This window comes from Triticum aestivum, chromosome 3B (assembly GCF_018294505.1).
Source record: "Triticum aestivum cultivar Chinese Spring chromosome 3B, IWGSC CS RefSeq v2.1, whole genome shotgun sequence".
NCBI lineage: Eukaryota > Viridiplantae > Streptophyta > Magnoliopsida > Poales > Poaceae > Triticum > Triticum aestivum.
This window is the reverse complement of record NC_057801.1, coordinates 766,279,929-766,299,306: the sequence shown is the minus strand read 5'-3', so window position 1 is coordinate 766,299,306 and position 19,378 is coordinate 766,279,929. Positions and strand designations below refer to the sequence as shown.

At 47.7% G+C, this 19,378-nt stretch overlaps 1 protein-coding gene across 1 annotated transcript; it reads right to left on the bottom strand.

Annotated features, from left to right (window-relative positions):
• Positions 1-5,102: 5,102 nt before the first annotated feature.
• LOC123067855 (uncharacterized) lies at positions 5,103-11,989 on the bottom strand. The gene is made up of 3 exons (XM_044490467.1): positions 11,783-11,989; positions 5,664-6,177; positions 5,103-5,443 (listed from the first exon to the last, which is right to left on the bottom strand). The coding sequence occupies exons 1-3, from the start codon at positions 11,987-11,989 to the stop codon at positions 5,103-5,105; spliced, it is 1,062 nt and encodes a 353-aa protein (XP_044346402.1).
• Positions 11,990-19,378: the final 7,389 nt, after the last annotated feature.

The following is a 19,378-nucleotide window of genomic DNA, read 5'->3' as shown; positions in this document are numbered from 1 at the left end:
CATCGATGCATTATCTATCACATTACGTGATAGACCCTTTGTGAAGGGATCTGCCAAGTTTTTCGACGTTTGGATATAATCCAACGTAATAACTCCTGAGTTCCTCAGTTTCCTGACAGATTTTAATCTCCTCTTCACATGCCTTGAGGACTTCATATTGTCCTTAGAAATTTTTATCTTGACGATCACAGTTTTATTATCACAGTTCATCAGGATAGGGGGTATTGGTTTTTCAACCATAGGTAAGTCCATCAATAGCTCACGAAGCCACTCTGCTTGAACAGTGCTAATGATGTGAGTTCTGCTTCCATAGTTGACCTCGTTAAGATGGTCTGATTGCAAGACTTCCAGGAAAGAGCGCCACCACCAAGTGTAAAAACATAACCACTTGTGGCCTTAATCTCATCAGCATCAGATATCCAGTTTGAGTCACTATAACCCTCCAGTACCCGTGGATACCCAGTGTAGTGAATCCCATAGCTTGCAGTGCCCTTCAAGTAGCGCATAACTCTCTCAAGCGCACGCCAATGATCATCTCCCGGTTTTGACACAAACCGACTCAGCTTGCTCACAGCAAAAGAGATGTCAGGCCTCGTGGCACTCGCCAAATACATAAGCGAGCCAATAATCTGAGAATACCTCAGTTGATCTCTAGCAATCCGTCGATTCTTTCGAAGCAACACACTAGCATCATATGGAGTTGGAGAAGGCGTGCAGTCGCTATACCCAAAACGACTCAAGACCTTTTCCACATAGTGAGACTGAAGCAGTGTGATCCCACCATTCTCATCTCTCAACAGCTTGATGTTTAAGATAACATCAGCTACTCCTAGATCCTTCATCTCAAAACAACGAGATAAGAAATCCTTAACCTCCTTGATTAAATCAAGTTTGGTTCCAAAGATCAATATGTCGTCGACATACAGACAAAGAATAACTCCTTCGCCCCCACTATGGCGATAGTACACACACTTGTCACCATCATTTACTACAAAGCCGGCAGCAGTTAATGTTCTTTCGAACTTCTCATGCCACTCCTTAGGAGCTTGTTTAAGGCCATATAAAGACTTTAATAACTTGCACACCTTCCCTTCCTGACCAGGTACTACAAAACCATCTGGCTGATCCATGTAAATTTCCTCCTTCAACTCTCCATTGAGGAAAGCCGTCTTAACGTCCATTTGATGAACGAGAAGACCATGTGAGGCAGCCAGTGATAGTAGCACCCGAATTGTGGTCAGTCTAGCCACGGGTGAGTAAGTATCAAAGAAGTCTTCACCTTCTTTCTGGGTATAACCCTTAGCCACAAGCCGTGCCTTGTACTTTTCAATCGTACCATCAGGTCTAAGCTTCTTCTTTAACACCCACTTACATCCTATAGGTTTGCACCCATAAGGACGGTCAGTGATCTCCCAGGTCCCGTTAGCTAAGATGGAATCCATCTCGCTACGAACAGCTTCCTTCCAGTAGTCAGCATCAGGAGATGCATAGGCTTCTGAAATAGTCCTGGGTGTGTCATCCACAAGGTACACAATGAAATCATCACCAAAGGACTTTGCAGTCCTCTGTCTCTTACTCCTTACAAGAGTTTCATTGTCACCCTCAACAGGATTCTCAACGTGTTCCATCACAATGGTGGGTTCAGGAATTACAGCGAGTTCCTCACTAGATGGAATAGGTATCTCCTGATTTGATGAACTTGACATATCCTTCATAGGAAATATGTCCTCAAAGAAAGTTGCATCATTAGACTCCATAATCGTACCAACATGCATGTCGGATACCTCAGATTTTATTATCAAAAATCTATAGCCAATGCTATGAAAAGCATAGCCCAGAAGAACACAATCCACGGTTTTTGGTCCAAGCTTGCGCTTCTTGGGAATTGGTATATTGACTTTCGCCAAACAACCCCAAGAACGTAGGTAAGAGAGTTTCAACCTTTTCCTTTCCCATTCCTCAAATGGAGTCATGGTCTTATGCTTTGTGGGAACTCGGTTTAGGACATGACACGCGGTCATTAGCGCCTCCCCCCACCATTCCTTGGAAAGACCCGATGTGTCTAACATGGCGTTAACCAAATCAGTTAGAGTTCGGTTCTTTCTTTCGGCCACCCCATTAGACTGAGGTGAGTAGGGAGGCGTCCTCTCATGGATTATACCATGTTCCGCACAAAACAGATCAAATTCATTGGAAAAATACTCTCCACCACGATCGGACCTAAGCCGTTTAATTTTTCGATCAAGTTGGTTCTCTGCCTCAGCTTTATAGTTTTTGAAGAAAGTTAAAGCCTCATCTTTTGATTTCAGAAGATACACATAACAATATCTAGTGGAGTCATCAATCAACGTCATGAAGTATCTCTTTCCACCTTTTGTCAACACGCCATTCATCTCACAGAGATCAGAATGTATAAGCTCTAGTGGCGCCAAGTCTCTTGCCTCTGCAGTCTTATGGGACTTGCGAGGTTGTTTAGCTTGCACACATACTTGGCACTTAGAGCCTTTGACAGTAGAGATTTTCGGAATTAAATTCATATTGGCTAGCCGCGTCATGCAACCAAAGTTAATATGACAAAGTCGTGCATGCCAAATATCTGACTCATTATTGTGGCAAACATTATTAATAACTTTAGTGCAAATATCTGACAAAGATAGGCGGAACAAGCCTCCGCACTCATAGCCTTTTCCAACAAATTGTCCACACTTGGAAATTACAACTTTATTGGACTCAAAAACCAACTTAAAACCATCTCGACATAAACGGGAACCGCTAACGAGATTTTTATTGATGGACGGCACATGATGAACGTTCCTCAGACGCACGGTCTTCCCCGAAGTAAACTTCAGATCGACCGTACCAACACCTCGAACGATGGCATGTGACCCGTTCCCCATCAGCACGGGAGAAGTCCCTGTGGCCTGGTAAGAAGAAAACATGGAGGCGTCAGCACAAACATGTACATTGGCACCGGTGTCAATTAACCAATCAGGGGATTGAAATACTGAAAGGATGGTAGGAAAAATACCGTACCCTGATTCCTTCATATCAGTATCACCGATGACAACATTAGCGGACTTGCCGCCCTTCTCATGTTCGCGCTCCTCAAAGCGGTTAGGACACTTCGGAGCCCAGTGATTAGGATCACCGCAGACATGGCAAAGTCCCTTCCCCTTCTTATGAGAATTCTTCTTGAAGTTGGTAGAATGTGATGGCTTGTTCTTTGTATCAAACTTGCCTTTCCCCTGAGTTTTGTTCTTGTTGTTTTTGAACTTATTGGGCTGGAAGTTCTTCTTCTGTACCATGTGGGCACTAGAAGCTCCCTCGACAACTCGAGCACGTGTGTCCTTTGCTCTCGCCTTCTCTTCAACATCAAGAGTACCAATGAGATCCGCAACGGAAAACTCCTGTCTCTTGTGTTTCAGGGAAGTAGCAAAATTGTTCCACGAAGGTGGAAGCTTGGCAATAATGCCTCCGGCAACAAATTTGTCCGGCAACACACACTTGAAGTGCTCAAGTTCTTTTGCGAGCGACTGTATCTCATGAGCCTGCTGTACAACAGAGCGCTCATCAGTCATCTTGTAGTCATAGAATTGCTCCATGACGTACAACTCGCTACCGGCGTCCGAGGCACCAAACTTGGCCTCGAGCGCAGCCCACATGTCCTTGCCGTTGTCAAACGACATATACGAATCCACAATGGAATCATCAAGAACACCCAGAAGAGCGCCTTTAAAGAGAGTATCGATCTTCTCAAAAGCTTCCAGCTGTGCTGGATTAAGATCGCCCTCAGGCTTGCCCTTAGTGGCGTCATAGCAGCCCATGGTCTGAAACCAGTAGACTGCTCTCGTGCGCCACCTCTTATATTGCGCCCCCTTAAAGGCAGGCGGCTTCAGATGCGCAGCAAAACCACTCGGAGTAAATTGCCTATAATCAGGTTTTTGGATTGTTGAAAATATGAGCAAATTACTACGAGAATTAATCCGAATTAACAGAAGATAAATCATGACTACAGTAGCAGAGATTGAACTAATCATGCGAACTAGCATAGTAGATGAACAGATCACATCTAGGGCACATACTAGAAACATGAATTCTACCACGATCTCGAACAGGAAAGATAGAATCACATACGGTGCAGCGGGAGCAGCACCGCCGGCGTTGACGTTGTCGCCCATGTCGTCGAGGATGAGGTTGCCGAGGTCGGGGAAGAAGTCGTCGTTCGCGAAGTCGTCGCTGCCAGCAGTCGCGCGAGTGCGCTCCCCAAAAACCTGATCGCCCCTCTCCCGTACAGGATCACGAGAGGCGGGGTTCCGGAGGCCTGCTGTCCCTTCTCCCGGTGCACGCCGAAAGGAGGGATGGAGAAGACTTGATTGGCGGCGCAATGGTCTGGAACGGCGGTGAGAAACCATACGAGAAACGGGGGCGGCTAGGGTAGACGTCTGCCTGACTATATAGTGCGGACCGGGTAGGTCGTGGGAGTAAACCCCACGTCCGAGTCGTCACGATCCAAAAGAACCGGAAACGGTTCAGTAATTAATGCGTCCATTAATTATTAATTAATGACTCATTAATTTTTCCCGAGCAGCAAAAATATAGACAACGTGCATAGCTCTGTCCTCGGCTCGGCTCAATCCCGCAATCCGCGTCGCGTCGCGGCGCGGCGTAGCGTGGCGAGGAGGAGGAGCGCGCGTGTAGGTCTTCTCTTCTCATGCTCATACAAGTGGTAGGAGAGCTCACCTTATAAAGAGGTGCAACTCTCTCTCAACTTATGAGGTGGGACTAAACTTTAACCTCACTCACTCCACTCACATGTGTGCATGAATGGGCCAAGAGAATTTCAGAATTTTAGTTGGGCTTTGGGCCAAAAGCCCACTAGCAAATTCCAACAAGCATATCGCATATCCCTAGAACTGAACGAAGATCGGCCAGTGCCTTATCGCACATGTTGCAAGGCCAGTTGAGAATGCATAACGTTGATGGTGTAGTTCAAGAGACGCTGGATGATCGAGAAAGGAGGATCGCCCAACAAGGGAACATGAACCATTACATAGCAAAAGCATAACCTATCCGCAGAGTTGAACAAAGATCTGCTGACAACCTTATGGCACATGTTGCAAGGCCAACTGAGAATCCGGACGGTTGATGGTGTAGCTGGAGAGAAGCTGGATGAGCGTGAAAGGGCGGTTGCCAACGAGGACAAACTTCTTGTCCTGCTTCACGAAATCAGCAGCTTCAGAGATCCTCTCTGCTTCCCGGTCTTTGATGTTGCACTTGCAGATATGAGCGGACGAATCCAGGTGTTCAGTGAAGTAGACACAGTTTGCCTCAATCGATGGGAATATATGAGTATCCAAAGCTAGGCACCTGTGATTACCTATGAAGATGGCAAATCTGTTGATGCTTTCCAAAGGCAGGAGTAGTGTACCTGTCTTGGTGTCCACTATGAAAACAAAGGGAGCAGAGCATCCTGGATGCCTCAAGACGAGACATATATGTTGATGCAAATCCACTAGGAAACCCCGGATCCCGCGCGCAGGAAGATCGCAGGAGAAAACCTCAGCCGGAGAAAGTGGTAGTAAGTAGTAACTCGTCTAAGAAATTCTGTAATGAGATGCCTGGGGTTGATGAACCCGAGTTATGGAAGAGTCGGTAGACATCACCTACAACCAGCTTCCGTATGATATCATAAGATGCCTGCGGTGGTAGCGAAACGCTGAAATGTTCATCGTTGGTAGCGGCTCTGTGAATCTTGCGAGATGAGTCGCAGAAAAAGAAAAGCAGGAGAGAGCCGTCAGAAGAGATAACGTTGGAGAAGGCCACGTCGGGGGGCACCGGCGCCGCGAAACGGTGCACGTAGCCAGTGAGAGGATTGAAGACACGAGCGGCGTGAGGAGGGCTCCTATCCGCCAGGACGAAAAAGCCGGCACTAGTGCCCACGACATAGTAATCGAGCAGCGTCGAGAGCTTCTTGCGGAGGATGCGGCCGGTGAAGGTGTTGAGCAAGACCCGCCTGCCGTCGCCCTGGAAGTCCTCGTCGAGGATTATCCAAACCAGCGGACGGAAGCGGCCGTCGGAGGTGTTGTTGTCGGGGTCGTCGGTGGCGGCGCGCCAGCTGGGGCAGACGGCGCGGAAGCACATGTAGTAGTCGACGTCGTTGGTGGCTGTTGGCGAAGCCTCGACTTGCGGCGATCAGCCGACGAGTTCTTTCCGACGGTACGCGCACGTACGAAGCTAAACCAAAGTTACTGGATCGATTCCTGCAGACACTCCCGTACGCCAAGCTAGCTAATTAGCTTTAAGCTAGCGGCGGCTCGCTGGAACGGCCGCGTACAGAATACTTCAGGAACTCACGTAGACGAAGGAGACAAGGACGCGAGAGTTGGCCAAAAGGCGCCTTTGCTTTGTATTGATTGATCTGATGTTTACAACGCGGGGTACAGCAGTATATATATTAGCTAAGCTAGTCCTACTAGTCCTAGTCCTAGTCCAAATACAAATCCTACTTGGTGACTGTACCAAGTCCGTACCGGACTGGTCACACTACGTGGTTGATTCCAACAATCACCCCCCCCCCCCCCCCCCCAAACCACGATGTCCTCACTTCACAGCTTGGACGCCGATCCTTCCCCGCATCTCCGTAAACTTTTATCGTCCCAAAGACTTGGTCAGGATATCTACAAGCTGATCGTCGGTGCAAATGTAGTTGACTTCAATCTTGCCTTCTTCCATGCAATCCCGTATGTAATGATACCTTATATCTAGAGCAAGGTTGATCTTCTAGTAACGGAAGGTCATGACGGGCAAGGAGATCGTGGAATCGTCCGGAGCGGCTATAGTACTTGCCGTACCCGGTATGTCATACCCACGGTTTGATCGCGAGAACTTCGGGGTCTGGAAGGCTCTCATGGAGTGTGGTCTCCGCGCCAACGAGCTATGGGACGTGGTCGATCCAGGAGGCGACGCGTTCAAGGAGGGAGCCGAGCACCGGAAGGATCGGCAGGCGGCGTCAGCGATTTACTCGGTGATGCCGATGGATGTCCTCCAACACCTAATCGCCAAAAAACGGCGAAGGAGGCGTGGGATACTTTGAAGCTCATGTTCGAGGGACACACCCGCGTCAAGAAAGCAATCTCCAAACTCTGCTAAGGAACTACGAGACTTTGGTCATGGGCGACAATGAGTCCGTGGATGCGTTCGCTTCACGGGTGGCTACTCTTGTCTATCGGATCCGCGCGCTTGGAGAAAACCTCACGGAGACCTCGGTTGTGTGACGGTTCTTGCGAGCGGCCCCTCCCCGGTACCTGCAAATTGTCACGGCGATCGAGCAGTGCGTCGATCTCGAGACTCTCTCCATCGACGACCTCGTCGGACGCTACAAGGCTCACGACGAGCGTATGCGGTACAGTCTCGGGGATGGGAGGAACGATGAGAATGTCATGCTCACACGGGCTCAGTGGCTGGCGCTGGACTCAAGGAGAGGAGGCGAGGGCTCTAGCAGCAACACTCGCCAAGATCGTGCGCCAAAAGAACAAAGTAAGAAGAACGCCGGCGACGGCGCTCCGTAGAAGAAGAAGTTCGACAAGCGCAAGATCAAGTGTCACAACTGTGGCATCATGGGGCACTTCAAGTCGGAGTGCAAGAAACCACCGTAGGAGAAAGCTCTCATGGCCAAAGGAGGCAATGATGGAGACATGATGCTCATGGTCGAAGTATGCGGGCTAATGGATGAGGATAGTACAGCTCCAAAGGTGCCGGCTACAGAGGTTGTCACACTCATAGAGGAGGCAGTTTATCTTCACGATAAGAAGAGGATGAACACGTCGAGGGACGTGTGGTACCTCAAAACGAGCGCTAGCAACCACATGACCGGCGACAAGGACCAGTTTTCTGAGCTCAGTGTTTCGGTGGGAGGCACGGTTCGATTCGGCGACGGACGGACCGTTGACATCGCAGGGCGAGGTACTGTCCTGTTTGAGTTGAAGAATGGCGGTCACAAGGTACTCACAGATGTGTACTATATTCTCAAGCTAAAGAGTAGCATCATAAGTCTTGGCCAGCTCGAGGAGCATGGTTGCAAGATTGTGCTCGAAGATGTCTTTCTATGGGGGTATGATCGTCACAGGATGTTGATTATGAAGGTGCAGAGGTCACCGAACAGGCTCTACGTCCTCAACTTGGATCGTGTGGATCCGGTATGTCTCCTGTCGAGCATGGACGACTCGGCATGGAAGTGGCACGCGCGATACGGTCATCTAAATTTCCAGGCTCTTCGGCAACTTGGACAAAAGGAGATGGTACGTGGTCTACCGTGCATCAATCATGTCGACCAAGTGTGCGACGGTTGTCTCATTGGGAAACAAAGGCGAGCCCCGTTCCCAAGAGAGGGAAACTTTAGAGCGAGTAAAGCTCTTGAGTTGGTCCACGGAGACTTGTGCAGACCGATTACACCGGCCACCCTTGCCGGAAACAGATACTTCTTGCTCGTCGTCGACGACTTCAGCAGATTCATGTGGATTGTGTTGTTGAAGACGAAGGATCAAGCTTTGCAAGCCTTCAGGATAATAAAAATGGCGGCTGAAGTAGAATCTGAAGCCAAGCTGAAGGCCCTCCGTACCGATCGGGGGGAGGGGGGGGGTGAGTTCAAGTCCCGTGCATTCACGGACTTTTGCGAAGCTCAAGGGATCAAGCTGTATCTTACGGCACCATATTCACCGCAGCAAAACGGTGTTGTGGAACGAAGGAATCAAACCGTGGTGGCGATGGCACGAAGCATGTTGAAAAGTAAAGGCATGCCGGGCAAGTTTTGGGGTGAGGCGGTTAATACGGCCGTTTATTTGCTGAACCGGGCTCCAACCAAGAGTGTAGTTGGGATGACGCCGTACGAAGCATGGTACGGACACAAGCCCACGGTTGATCATCTTCGCACTTTCGGGTGCGTGGCGCATGTGAAGACAGTGACCGGGCATACTAGCAAATTGGCGGATCGGAGTACTCCAATGGTGTTGGTTGGCTATGAAAAAGGTTCGAAGGCATACCGTGCGTGCAACCCCTCTACCAACAAGGTGGTTGTGACGCGCGACGTGATCTTCGAAGAAGCAAGGTCATGGAATTGAAACTCCACCGAGCCGGTATACCCGTCTTCCGATGAAATTTTCAATGTTGTTTACGATGATTACGAGCATGCAGATATTGATGATCAACAGGAGATATCGGCCGCAACAAACGGCGCGGGCGGCATCGTAGAAAAAGGAGGCACGCCAGCAACTTCCGCTGCTTCACACGCGCGAGAGGAACCAGCAGCCGACGCGCCCGAGGGCACGTACGGCACGCCTGGCAGCAGCGCGCGCAGCGCTCGTCCCGGTGGTGTTGTTCCATCAGGACCAGAACATGCCACCCCAGCTCGTGGCCCAGCACCGCCAGCCCGGGAGCAAAAAGCCTGTCCACTGGAGGCGTTTTCAGCAGCCCACGTGCTGCACCACAAGGACATGAAGGCCACGTACGTGAAGGTCATGTACGTGAAGATGATACACATGTTTTGGATTGTTCATCTGATGGAGATGCAGCCAGTTCGGAGGAACAGGATTCGCCAGAAATTGGGAGTTTGGCAACTCCGGATGAAAATTCCTCGTCTTCGACTGAACAGGAGACAAAGGAACGTCCGCCGACACCAGTCCGTCTTCGGCCAGTGGTGGATTTATATCCGAAGAAAAATCCAGTGAAAATAAAAAGAAGTGGACGACAGTGTCTGCTTAGCGTCGAGGAACCGACGAAATTTGAAGATGCAAATACGGAGGAGTGTTGGCGTCGTGCTATGAATGAGGAGTTGGGATCGATCCGAGACAACAATACATGGGAGCTCGTGGATCCACCAACGACCATAAAATCATAGGGCTCAAGTGGGTGTACAAAGTCAAGAAAGATGCCGAAGGAAACTTGGTGAAGCATAAGGCAAGGCTCGTAGCCAAAGGATACGTGCAAGAGCAAGGTGTAGACTTCGAGGAAGTGTTCGCTCCTGTCACAAGGATGAAATCGGTGAGGCTAGTTATAGCTCTTGCGGCTCAAGAATCTTGGAGGCTACATCACATGGATGTAAAAATCCGCTTTTTTGAACGGGGTTAAAAGAAGAAGTGTATGTGAAGCAACCACCGGGTTACATCAAAAAGGGAGAGGAGCACAAGGTGTTGAAACTACACAAGGCATTGTACGGGCTATGCCAAGCTCCTCGGGCGTGGAACATCAAGCTTGATCGTACACTAGTTTCTCTTGGTTTTGAGAAAAGTCCACTGGAGCATGCTATGTACAAGGGAGGTAAAGGCAAGGATCGTCTCCTAGTGGGCATCTATGTTGATGATCTCTTGATAACTGGAGCAGATGAGGATGAGATTGCTAAATTCAAGCTACAAATGAAGGAGCTTTTCAAGATGAGTGATCTAGGGCTCTTGACTTACTATCTCGGGATCGAGGTACAGCAAAAGCCGGAGGGAATCACGTTATGCCAGGAGGCATATGCAAAGAAGATTCTTGAAAGCTGTAGCATGGAGGACTGCAATCCAAGTCATGTTCCAATGGAGCCTCGACTTAAACTTAGCAAGAGGAGCCAAGCACCCGCGGTTGATGCAACGGACTATAGAAGTGTGGTCGGAAGCCTAAGGTATCTTGTGAATACACGACCAGACTTGGCATATTCCGTTGGCGTAGTGAGTCGCTTCATGGAAGCACCCACGACAGAACATTGGGCAGCTGTGAAACAAATACTCAGGTACATTAAAGGGACAACTAACTTCGGTTGTGTCTATTTGAGAGAGAAGCGGAAGGAGATGGTGGAGCTACTTGGCTACAGTGATAGCGACTTGGCAGGAGATATTGACGACCGTAAAAGTACCTCGGGCATGGCATATTTCTTGGGAAGAAGCATAGTGAGTTGGCTATCACAAAAGCAGAAGGTGGTCGCATTATCATCCTGTGAAGCGGAGTATATTGCAGCTGCAACCGCGGCAGGTCAAGGTGTGTGGCTAGAAAGGCTACTCGGTGACCTCACTGACAAGGAACCGGAAGGAGTGGTGCTCTATGTTGACAACAAGTCCACGATTGCTCTATGTAAGAATCCAGTGCATCATGATAGAAGTAAGCACATTGATACAAGGTATCATTACATACGGGATTGCGTGGAAGAAGGCAAGATTGAAGTCAACTACATTTACACCAACGATCAGCTTGCAGATATCCTGACCAAGTCTTTGGGACGACAGAAGTTTACGGAGATGCGGGAAAGGATCGGCGTCCAAGCTGTGAAGTGAGGACATCGTGGTTGTGGGGGGGGGGGGGGGGGGTGATTGTTGGAATCAACCACGTAGTGTGACCAGTCCGGTACGGACTTGGTACAGTCACCAAGTAGGATTTGTATTTGGACTAGGACTAGTAGGACTAGCTTAGCTAATATATATACTGCTGTACCCCCGTGTAATCAAACTAGAAAAATCAATACAAAATATTGACGGGCACGCTCCCGTGGCGATCAATCGGCGTATTGTCTCGCGAGTTGCTGTGTAGATCGATCAAGACCGCGGCTGTTGAGTTTTCTATACGTGCGTATAGCTACCAAGCTAGGCTAGCTTCACGTCAAGAATCAATTCAGCTGGGTGCTTGCCTGCTTGTTCCAATACGTGTGTGCGTTGCCTCGTGTACTCGTGGGTGCACACTGGCGTGGCCAAAAGCATCGGCCAGTAAAGTTGTCGAGACAGTACTTCGACGACTAGCGGCAGTCAGGGTCATCGCCAACAGTGGCGAGGAAGGAGTCGGCGATGCGGCGGACGAGGTCGCCCGGGAGCGTGGACCATTTGGACCAGTCTTCGGTCGCCGTGGCCTGGACCGCCGGCAAGGTTTCCGGGAAAGTCGGATCTTCCTTCACCCTTGTCCTTGTGGCCAGCGCAAGAAGAGCCTCACCGGGTGCGGCCGCCACTGCTTCATGCTCCGGTTCTTGCGACATGAACGCACCTCCTCTTTTTGGAACCCCCAATAGATGTCCTGATAAAAAACAAAATAGATGCAGTGTGAAGGAAAACTCAAAAGGATTGATCCCCAACGGCATACAGAAAAGAAGGAACAAGAGCAGGATTCGGTTGTTACCAGATCTACGGAGGAACACAACAAGGAGCGGCAGCCGGCGGCGGAAATGGGGTAAAACGGAGAGTGGAGAGTGACCAAAGGGAGAGGGGAAAAGAGAGAAAGAGAAACCGATATAAGTTGGACGGAGGGGGCTGCTGGTCTCCAAGAACTGACACACGCACGCGACCACCAGCTGCTGCGCTCCGTCCCGTCCCGTCGAATTGAATGCCTCGCCGAGCTGCGCGCCCAATCCACGGACAAAATGGCAAGGACTGGTCTCCAAGGACTAGTTTTCAAATACTCCCTCCGTCCTTTAAAAACTGTACTTCCAACTTTATTGGAGTATCAAACTATCTCAAAGGTTGACCGAGTTTTTGCAAAAATATATTAGTGTTTGTGAAAACAAATAGGTATACGATGAAAATATATTTTATCATCAATCTAATGCTACTGATTTGATGGCATAAATGTTGGTGCACTATTGTACAAATACGGTCAAACATAAAAAAGTTTGACTTTCCATCAAAGTTGGAAGTACACTCTTCAAAGGACGGAGGGAGTATGGAAAAATACTGTACTATCAGAGCATAAGCCTGTATAAGCCTGTATGTGTTTGGTAGCCTGCATAAGCCTGTATGTGTTTGGTAGTACGATCGGGGTGGGTCGTTCGATCACTGTCCGATCGCAAAAAATTGACACAGATAGACACCTTAAACGGGTCTCAAACGCCCGGACTGATCGTCATCCCTCATATCCAGCTTAAATATGGGATAGATATGGGGACGCCTCGGCGCGACCAGGCATGCCTGCCACATCAGACCCGACAGCCCGACCCCACCCCAAATTCACCCCCAAGACTTGCGGATCCATTTGCTATCTCCTCTCTTCCTCCTCATCTGCATCGTTCGTCTCACAGCTCCGTTTTCGCGTGCGCTCTGCAGTCATTCCTAGCCTCTGTGCCACTAGCTCAGGCAGAGCAGTCCTCTCTCCCGTCCTCGCAACGGGGGACATCGTCGCCGGCCTGGACGCCACCGCGGTAACTCCGGCAATTCTCTGGCTCCGCCTTGCTCTTAATGTGTTCGACACATTGTCTGACCGGATTTTTTGTGATTTTATTAGGGAAAACGATGGATTCCGATGCTTCGTCAGACGAGGAGTATGGACCGACGGAGCTTGACCAAATGATTCAAGATGAGTTCTTCGATTTCTCAGATTCAGACGTAGAAGTGGACATGATTATGCGGCTAGGGAGGATGTGGAGAGGACATTTGGTGTGGGAATCAGAAACTTTGTGGCAGCTCATGACATGTTGTGTTATTCTGCATAACATGAGGACGAGAGTGATAGTGTAGCCCAAACCCATGATTTGAAGCACCTCGAGAACAAGTTGAAATCCAAGAAGATCAAGATGCGGCTCGGCTATGAACTTTCTGCATATGCATCAGAATCTTCGAGATTAACAAGTGCACATGCACTAGTAGAAAAACGACCTAATATGAGACACATTAGTGCCGGTTTGGTTTTGAGAAGGCACTAATGTGTCCAATAGTACCGGTTCCAACGGCTAGCCGGCCGTTCTCATTAGTACCGGTTCGTGGCGAACCTATAGTACCGGTTCGTGCCACGAACCGGTACTAAAGAGGATGGTGGCAGGGCGTTGTCAGTCTGGGGACCGTCCAGCACCTTTAGTACCGGTTCGTGGCACGAACCGGTACTAAAGGTCGACGTACATAAACCCTTCGTCCCCCCGAGCCACTCTGTTCTTCCCCTTTCCCCTCACTTCCTCTGTTCTTCCCCCTCTCTCCTCGAGCTCCTCACAAATTTTGCCCAAATTTTGTCAAGATTTGAAGGCCCCCATCCATTCAAATGATCACAAAGGTTAGCAACTTTGTCCTTTCAACTCTCATTGCTAGATTAGCTCTTGCAATGCTTTGTATAGTGATTAATTTGGGATGACTAATTATATTTGCTAGTATTTGATTTATATGCAATTTGAGCACAAAAATAACACTTAGTTTGCATATGTAGGTGTGGTTTACTTAGTGCCTTCTAAATCTCCGTCGTAACCACCGTCGATCGCCCGCACCGTCCCGTCACCGGCACCACCTTCTGGTGAGGCTCTTGTTCATGAATGTTTTACATTACCAAATTGATGTTTATGTGATTTCGATATATAGTTACTCGTATAATTATCTTACCCGTACGTTGTTTGTTATACATAGTGCCATGGTTTTGATATCTGTCCCCGTCGGCCCTCGTCCTTGTTATGATTCGGATGTGGTATATTCTCTTTTAAAAACTAGTTGTTGCATTTCGTGTTTATGACAAATTATGCCCATCAAGTTGACATAGATATTTCTATCTAGGAGGTATGTGAACCGGAAATTCCAACCGACCCTATTGTCGAGAGGTTAAATTTAGTTGAAAGAGGAAACGAGTATTTGAAAGAAAAATTGAAAAGAATTGAGGGGGAGAAGATGGAATTAGAGTTGCATGTTGCCGATTTCGTCGATGATCACAAGATCAAGATGGAAAAAATGAGGTTGAAGATTAGAAAGATTAGAAAATATGCCATTGATAGTGTGGCTTGGTATCATTATGCTGTTTGATCAATTGTTACCTTAATTGCGATCTTCATCGCATTTGTTGTTGCATTTAAATTCTTTAGCTAGAGAATTATTTGTATGTTGCATTTAATTAAGTGTTGTATATGAACTTTATGTATGAACTTGTATTAATTTGGTCTATTCGGTGTTGTGTAATGAAGATGAGCCGACAATGGATGTATGATGACAGATGCTCTCCCGAGTTCATTAATGGTGTGCATACTTTTCTGCTTGCCCCTGAGGCAAACAAGCGGGCGGATGGTTTTATGCCTTGTCCATGTGCTGGCTGTAAGAATGGTCACAGTTACTCTACGTCAAGAACCATTCACGTCCACCTATTTGAGTCTGGTTTCATGCCCCACTATAATGTTTGGACCAAGAACGGAGAAATAGGGGTTATGATGGAAGACAATGAAGAAGAAGAGGACGACGACGGCTATCCTGGCCATGGGTTCCCTGAATACGACGATACAACAATGGGGGAATAAGCTGAGCTGGCAATGCAGAAAGAAGCTGAAGAAGAGGCATCAGATGAGCCCGCTGATGATCTAGGTCAGGACATTGCCGATGCAAAGAGAAACTGCGCAAGTGATCTGGAGAGGACGAAGTTGCAGCGCATGTTAGAGGATCACAAGAAATTGTTGTACCCAAATTGCGAAGCTGACAAAAAAAAGTTGGACACCACACTTGAATTGCTGCAATGGAAGGCAAAGAATGGTGTATCTGACAAGGGATTTGGAAAGTTGTTGGTAATGATAAAGAATATGCTTCCAAAGGACAACGAATTGCCCGAGAGTACGTATGAAGCAAAGAAGGATGTCTGCCCTCTAGGGTTAGAGGTGCAAAAGATACATGCATGCCCTAATGACTGCATCCTCTATTGCGGTGAGTACGAGGATTTGAATGCTTGCCCGGTATGCGGTGCATTGCGTTATAAGATCAGTCGCGATGACCCTGGTGATGTCGAGGGTGAGCGCCCCAGGAAGAAGATTCCTGCGAAGGTGATGTGGTATGCTCCTGTAATACCACGGTTGAAACGTTTGTTCCAAAACAAAGAGCATGCGAAGGAGATGCGGTGGCACGCAGAAGACCGTAAGAAAGACAGAAAGTTGAGAGTACCCGCTGACGATTCGCAGTGGAGAAAAATTGAGGGAAAGTACTGGGAGGAGTTTGTAGGTGACCCAAGGAACGTATGGTTTGGTCTAAGCGCAGATGGTATTAATCCTTTTGGGGAGCAGAGCAGCAACCATAGCACGTGGCCTGTGACTCTATGTTTGTATAACCTTCCTCCTTGGTTGTGCATGAAGCGGAAGTTCATTATGATGCCAGTGCTCATCCAAGGCCCTAAGCAACCCGACAACGACATTGATGTGTACCTAAGGCCATTAGTTGAAGAACTCTTACAACTGTGGAATGGAACAGGTGTACGTGCGTGGGATGAGCACATGGGGGAAGAATTTGGCCTAAAGGTGTTGCTGTTCGTGACCATCAATGATTGGCCTGCTCTCAGTAACCTTTCAGGACAGACAAACAAGGGATACCGCGGATGCACGCACTGTTTGGATGATACCGACAGTATATATTTGAATAGTTGTAAGAAGATTGTGTACCTGGGACATCGTTGATTTCTTCCGAGCAGGCATCCCGTAAGAAAGAAAGGCAAGCATTTCAAAGGTGAGGCGGATCACCGGACGAAGCCTCGCCACCGTACTGGTGCTGATGTACATGATATGGTCAAGGATTTGAAGGTAATCTTTGGAAAGGGTCCTGGCGGACAACCTGTTCCGAAGGACGCTTATGGACACGCACCCATGTGGAAGAAGAAATCTATATTTTGGGACCTGCCATATTGGAAAGACCTAGAGGTCCGCTCCGCAATCGACGTGATGCACGTGACGAAGAATCTTTGCGTGACCCTGCTTGGCTTTTTGGGCGTGTATGGGAAGACAAAAGATACACCAGAGGCACGGGGACCAGCAACGTATGCACGGAAAAGACGACATACATCAGGGTCAGGCCAGCTACGCTCTTACCAAAGAAGAGAAGGAAATCTTCTTCGAATGCCTGCTCAGCATGAAGGTACCGTCTGGCTTCTCATCGAATATAAAGGGAATAATAAATATGGCAGAGAAAAAGTTCCAGAACCTAAAGTCTCATGACTACCACCTGATTATGACGCAACTCCTTCCGGTTGCATTGAGGGGGCTTCTACCGGAAAACGTTCGATTGGCCATTGTGAAGCTATGTGCATTCCTCAATGCAATCTCTCAAAAGGTAATCGATCCAGAAATCATACCAAGGTTACAGAATGATTTGGTGCAATGTCTTGTCAGTTTCGAGTTGGTGTTCCCACCATCCTTCTTCAACATCATGACGCACGTCCTAGTTCACCTTTGCAAAGAGATTAACGTTTTGGGTCCTGTATTTCTACACAATATGTTCCCCTTTGAAAGGTTCATGGGAGTCTTGAAGAAATATGTTCATAACCGTGCTAGGCCAGAAGGAAGCATCTCGAAGGGCCATGAAAACGAGGAGGTCATTGAGTTTTGTATTGACTTTATTCCTGACCTTAAGCCGATTGGTGTTCTTGAATCGCGGCATAAGTGCAGACTGGAAGGAAAAGGCACTCTAGGAGGGCATCAAATAATATGTATGGACGGGCATTCTCTCACTGAAGCACACTACACAGTTCTACATAATTCCGCCTTGGTGGCTCCGTATATGGAGGAACACAAGAATTTTCTACAGTCCAAACACCCGGAGAAGTCTGACGACTGGATTACACGCGAACAAACGAGGACTTTCGCCAGTTGGTTGCAAAAACGTGCCCTGAATGATGGCGATATTCAAAATGACCTGTACTTGCTGTCCCAGTTACCATCTTCGATATAATGACTTTCAAAGGGTACCAGATAAATGGGAATACATTTTACACGATCGCCCAAGATAAGAAGAGCACCAACCAAAACAGTGGTGTCCGCTTTGATGCAACAACCAACACGGGAAAGGAAACATATTATGGTTACATGGAGGACATGTGGGAACTTAACTATGGATCAGGTGATTTGAAGGTCCCTTTGTTTCGATGCAAATGGGTCAATATGACACGAGGCGGGGTAACGGAAGACCCGCAGTACGGAATGACAACAGTGGATCTCAACAATCTTGCGTATGCAGACGAACCATTCGTCCTAGCCAATGATGTGGCACATGTTTTTTATGTGAAAGACATGTCTACCAGGCCGAGAAAAAGAAAAGATAAGGAAGCGAATGGATCATACGACGAGCCAAAGCGCCACATAGTTCTTTCAGGAAAAAGAAACATCGTGGGAGTGGATGACAAGATAGACATGTCAGAAGATTATGAAAAGTTTGATGAAATTGCTCCATTCACAATGAATATTGACCCGAGCATCCAGTTAAATGATGAAGATTTTCCCTGGCTACAGCGCAAAGGGACACACGAGAAGAAAAAGTTTCACACCCAAAGATCTGGGATGTGATTGGCTTCACTATCATCACTTTCTTCTGTGTTTCACACCCAGGAGGGAATGTCTGTAATAGTTAGGGTAGTTAATTATGTGTTTTGGCATTTGAAACGCGAAGAAATTTTATGTGCAAACAAATTCTTTTGCATGCATTTACTGATTTTTTTCCAGCTAAATGACCCTGAAATTGAAAAGCATTTGAAATGAACTCAGAAAAGGTTGAAAGTTGGCATGGTATCATAATTTCATACAAATAGCATGTGCAAAAAAGTAGAGAGGGTTACGGCAAAAACTGGATACACTTCGTGTACAAAATGGACAATCTTTTTCGAAGTATCAAGGTTTCCGACGAAAACTGAAATGTTACAAAGGCATTTCATTTTTTAAATAACCTAAGCATTACCAAATTGAATATAATGATAAAACACACTAATATTAAACATAAAAATAAAGAATCACTGAAAAATCTTTTTCCAAAGTTAAGTTATTCACAAACTAGTGATTCACACAAATTTCAAATAATTCAAAATTTAAACTATTCAAATTTGAAAACTACCGGCACTAACAGATCAAAGTTTGTAAATTTTTGTACCTAAAGCAAAAATATCCACAAAGAAACTCTAAATACAGCAAAAAACAACTCAAAAATAAATAAAACAAATAAAAAAGCAAAAACAATTAAGAAAATAAAAAAAGCCCGCCTACTAGGCCAAAGCGGCCTGCATACGACTAGAAACTCAACCTTTTGTTGGGCCAGGATGGAGGCCCGCAAAGGCCCAGTAGGCCCACATGGCAGCAATGAATTGGTAGGCCCAGTAGGCCTGCTTAGGAGAGGAGCTCGAGAGAGCCACCGCACTGGGGCTTATAAACCAGTGCACTAGCCCTTCGACTAGCGAGGTGGGACTAAACTTGCCGCACCGCACTGCGCCAGCGCACTACCTTTAGTACCGGGTGGTAGCACCAACCGGTACTAAAGGGGGGCCTTTAGTACCGGTTGGAGCCACCACCCGGTACTAAAGGGGGTGCGCTTTCCGTCGCTTGGCCTGGCCAAAACAGACCTTTAGTACCGGTTGGTGGCTCCAACCGGTACTAAAGGTCCATCCTATATATACAACACTTGAAAAAAATTCAGTTTCCCTCTGTTCTTCCCTTTGTTTCCTCCCTCCATCGCGCCGC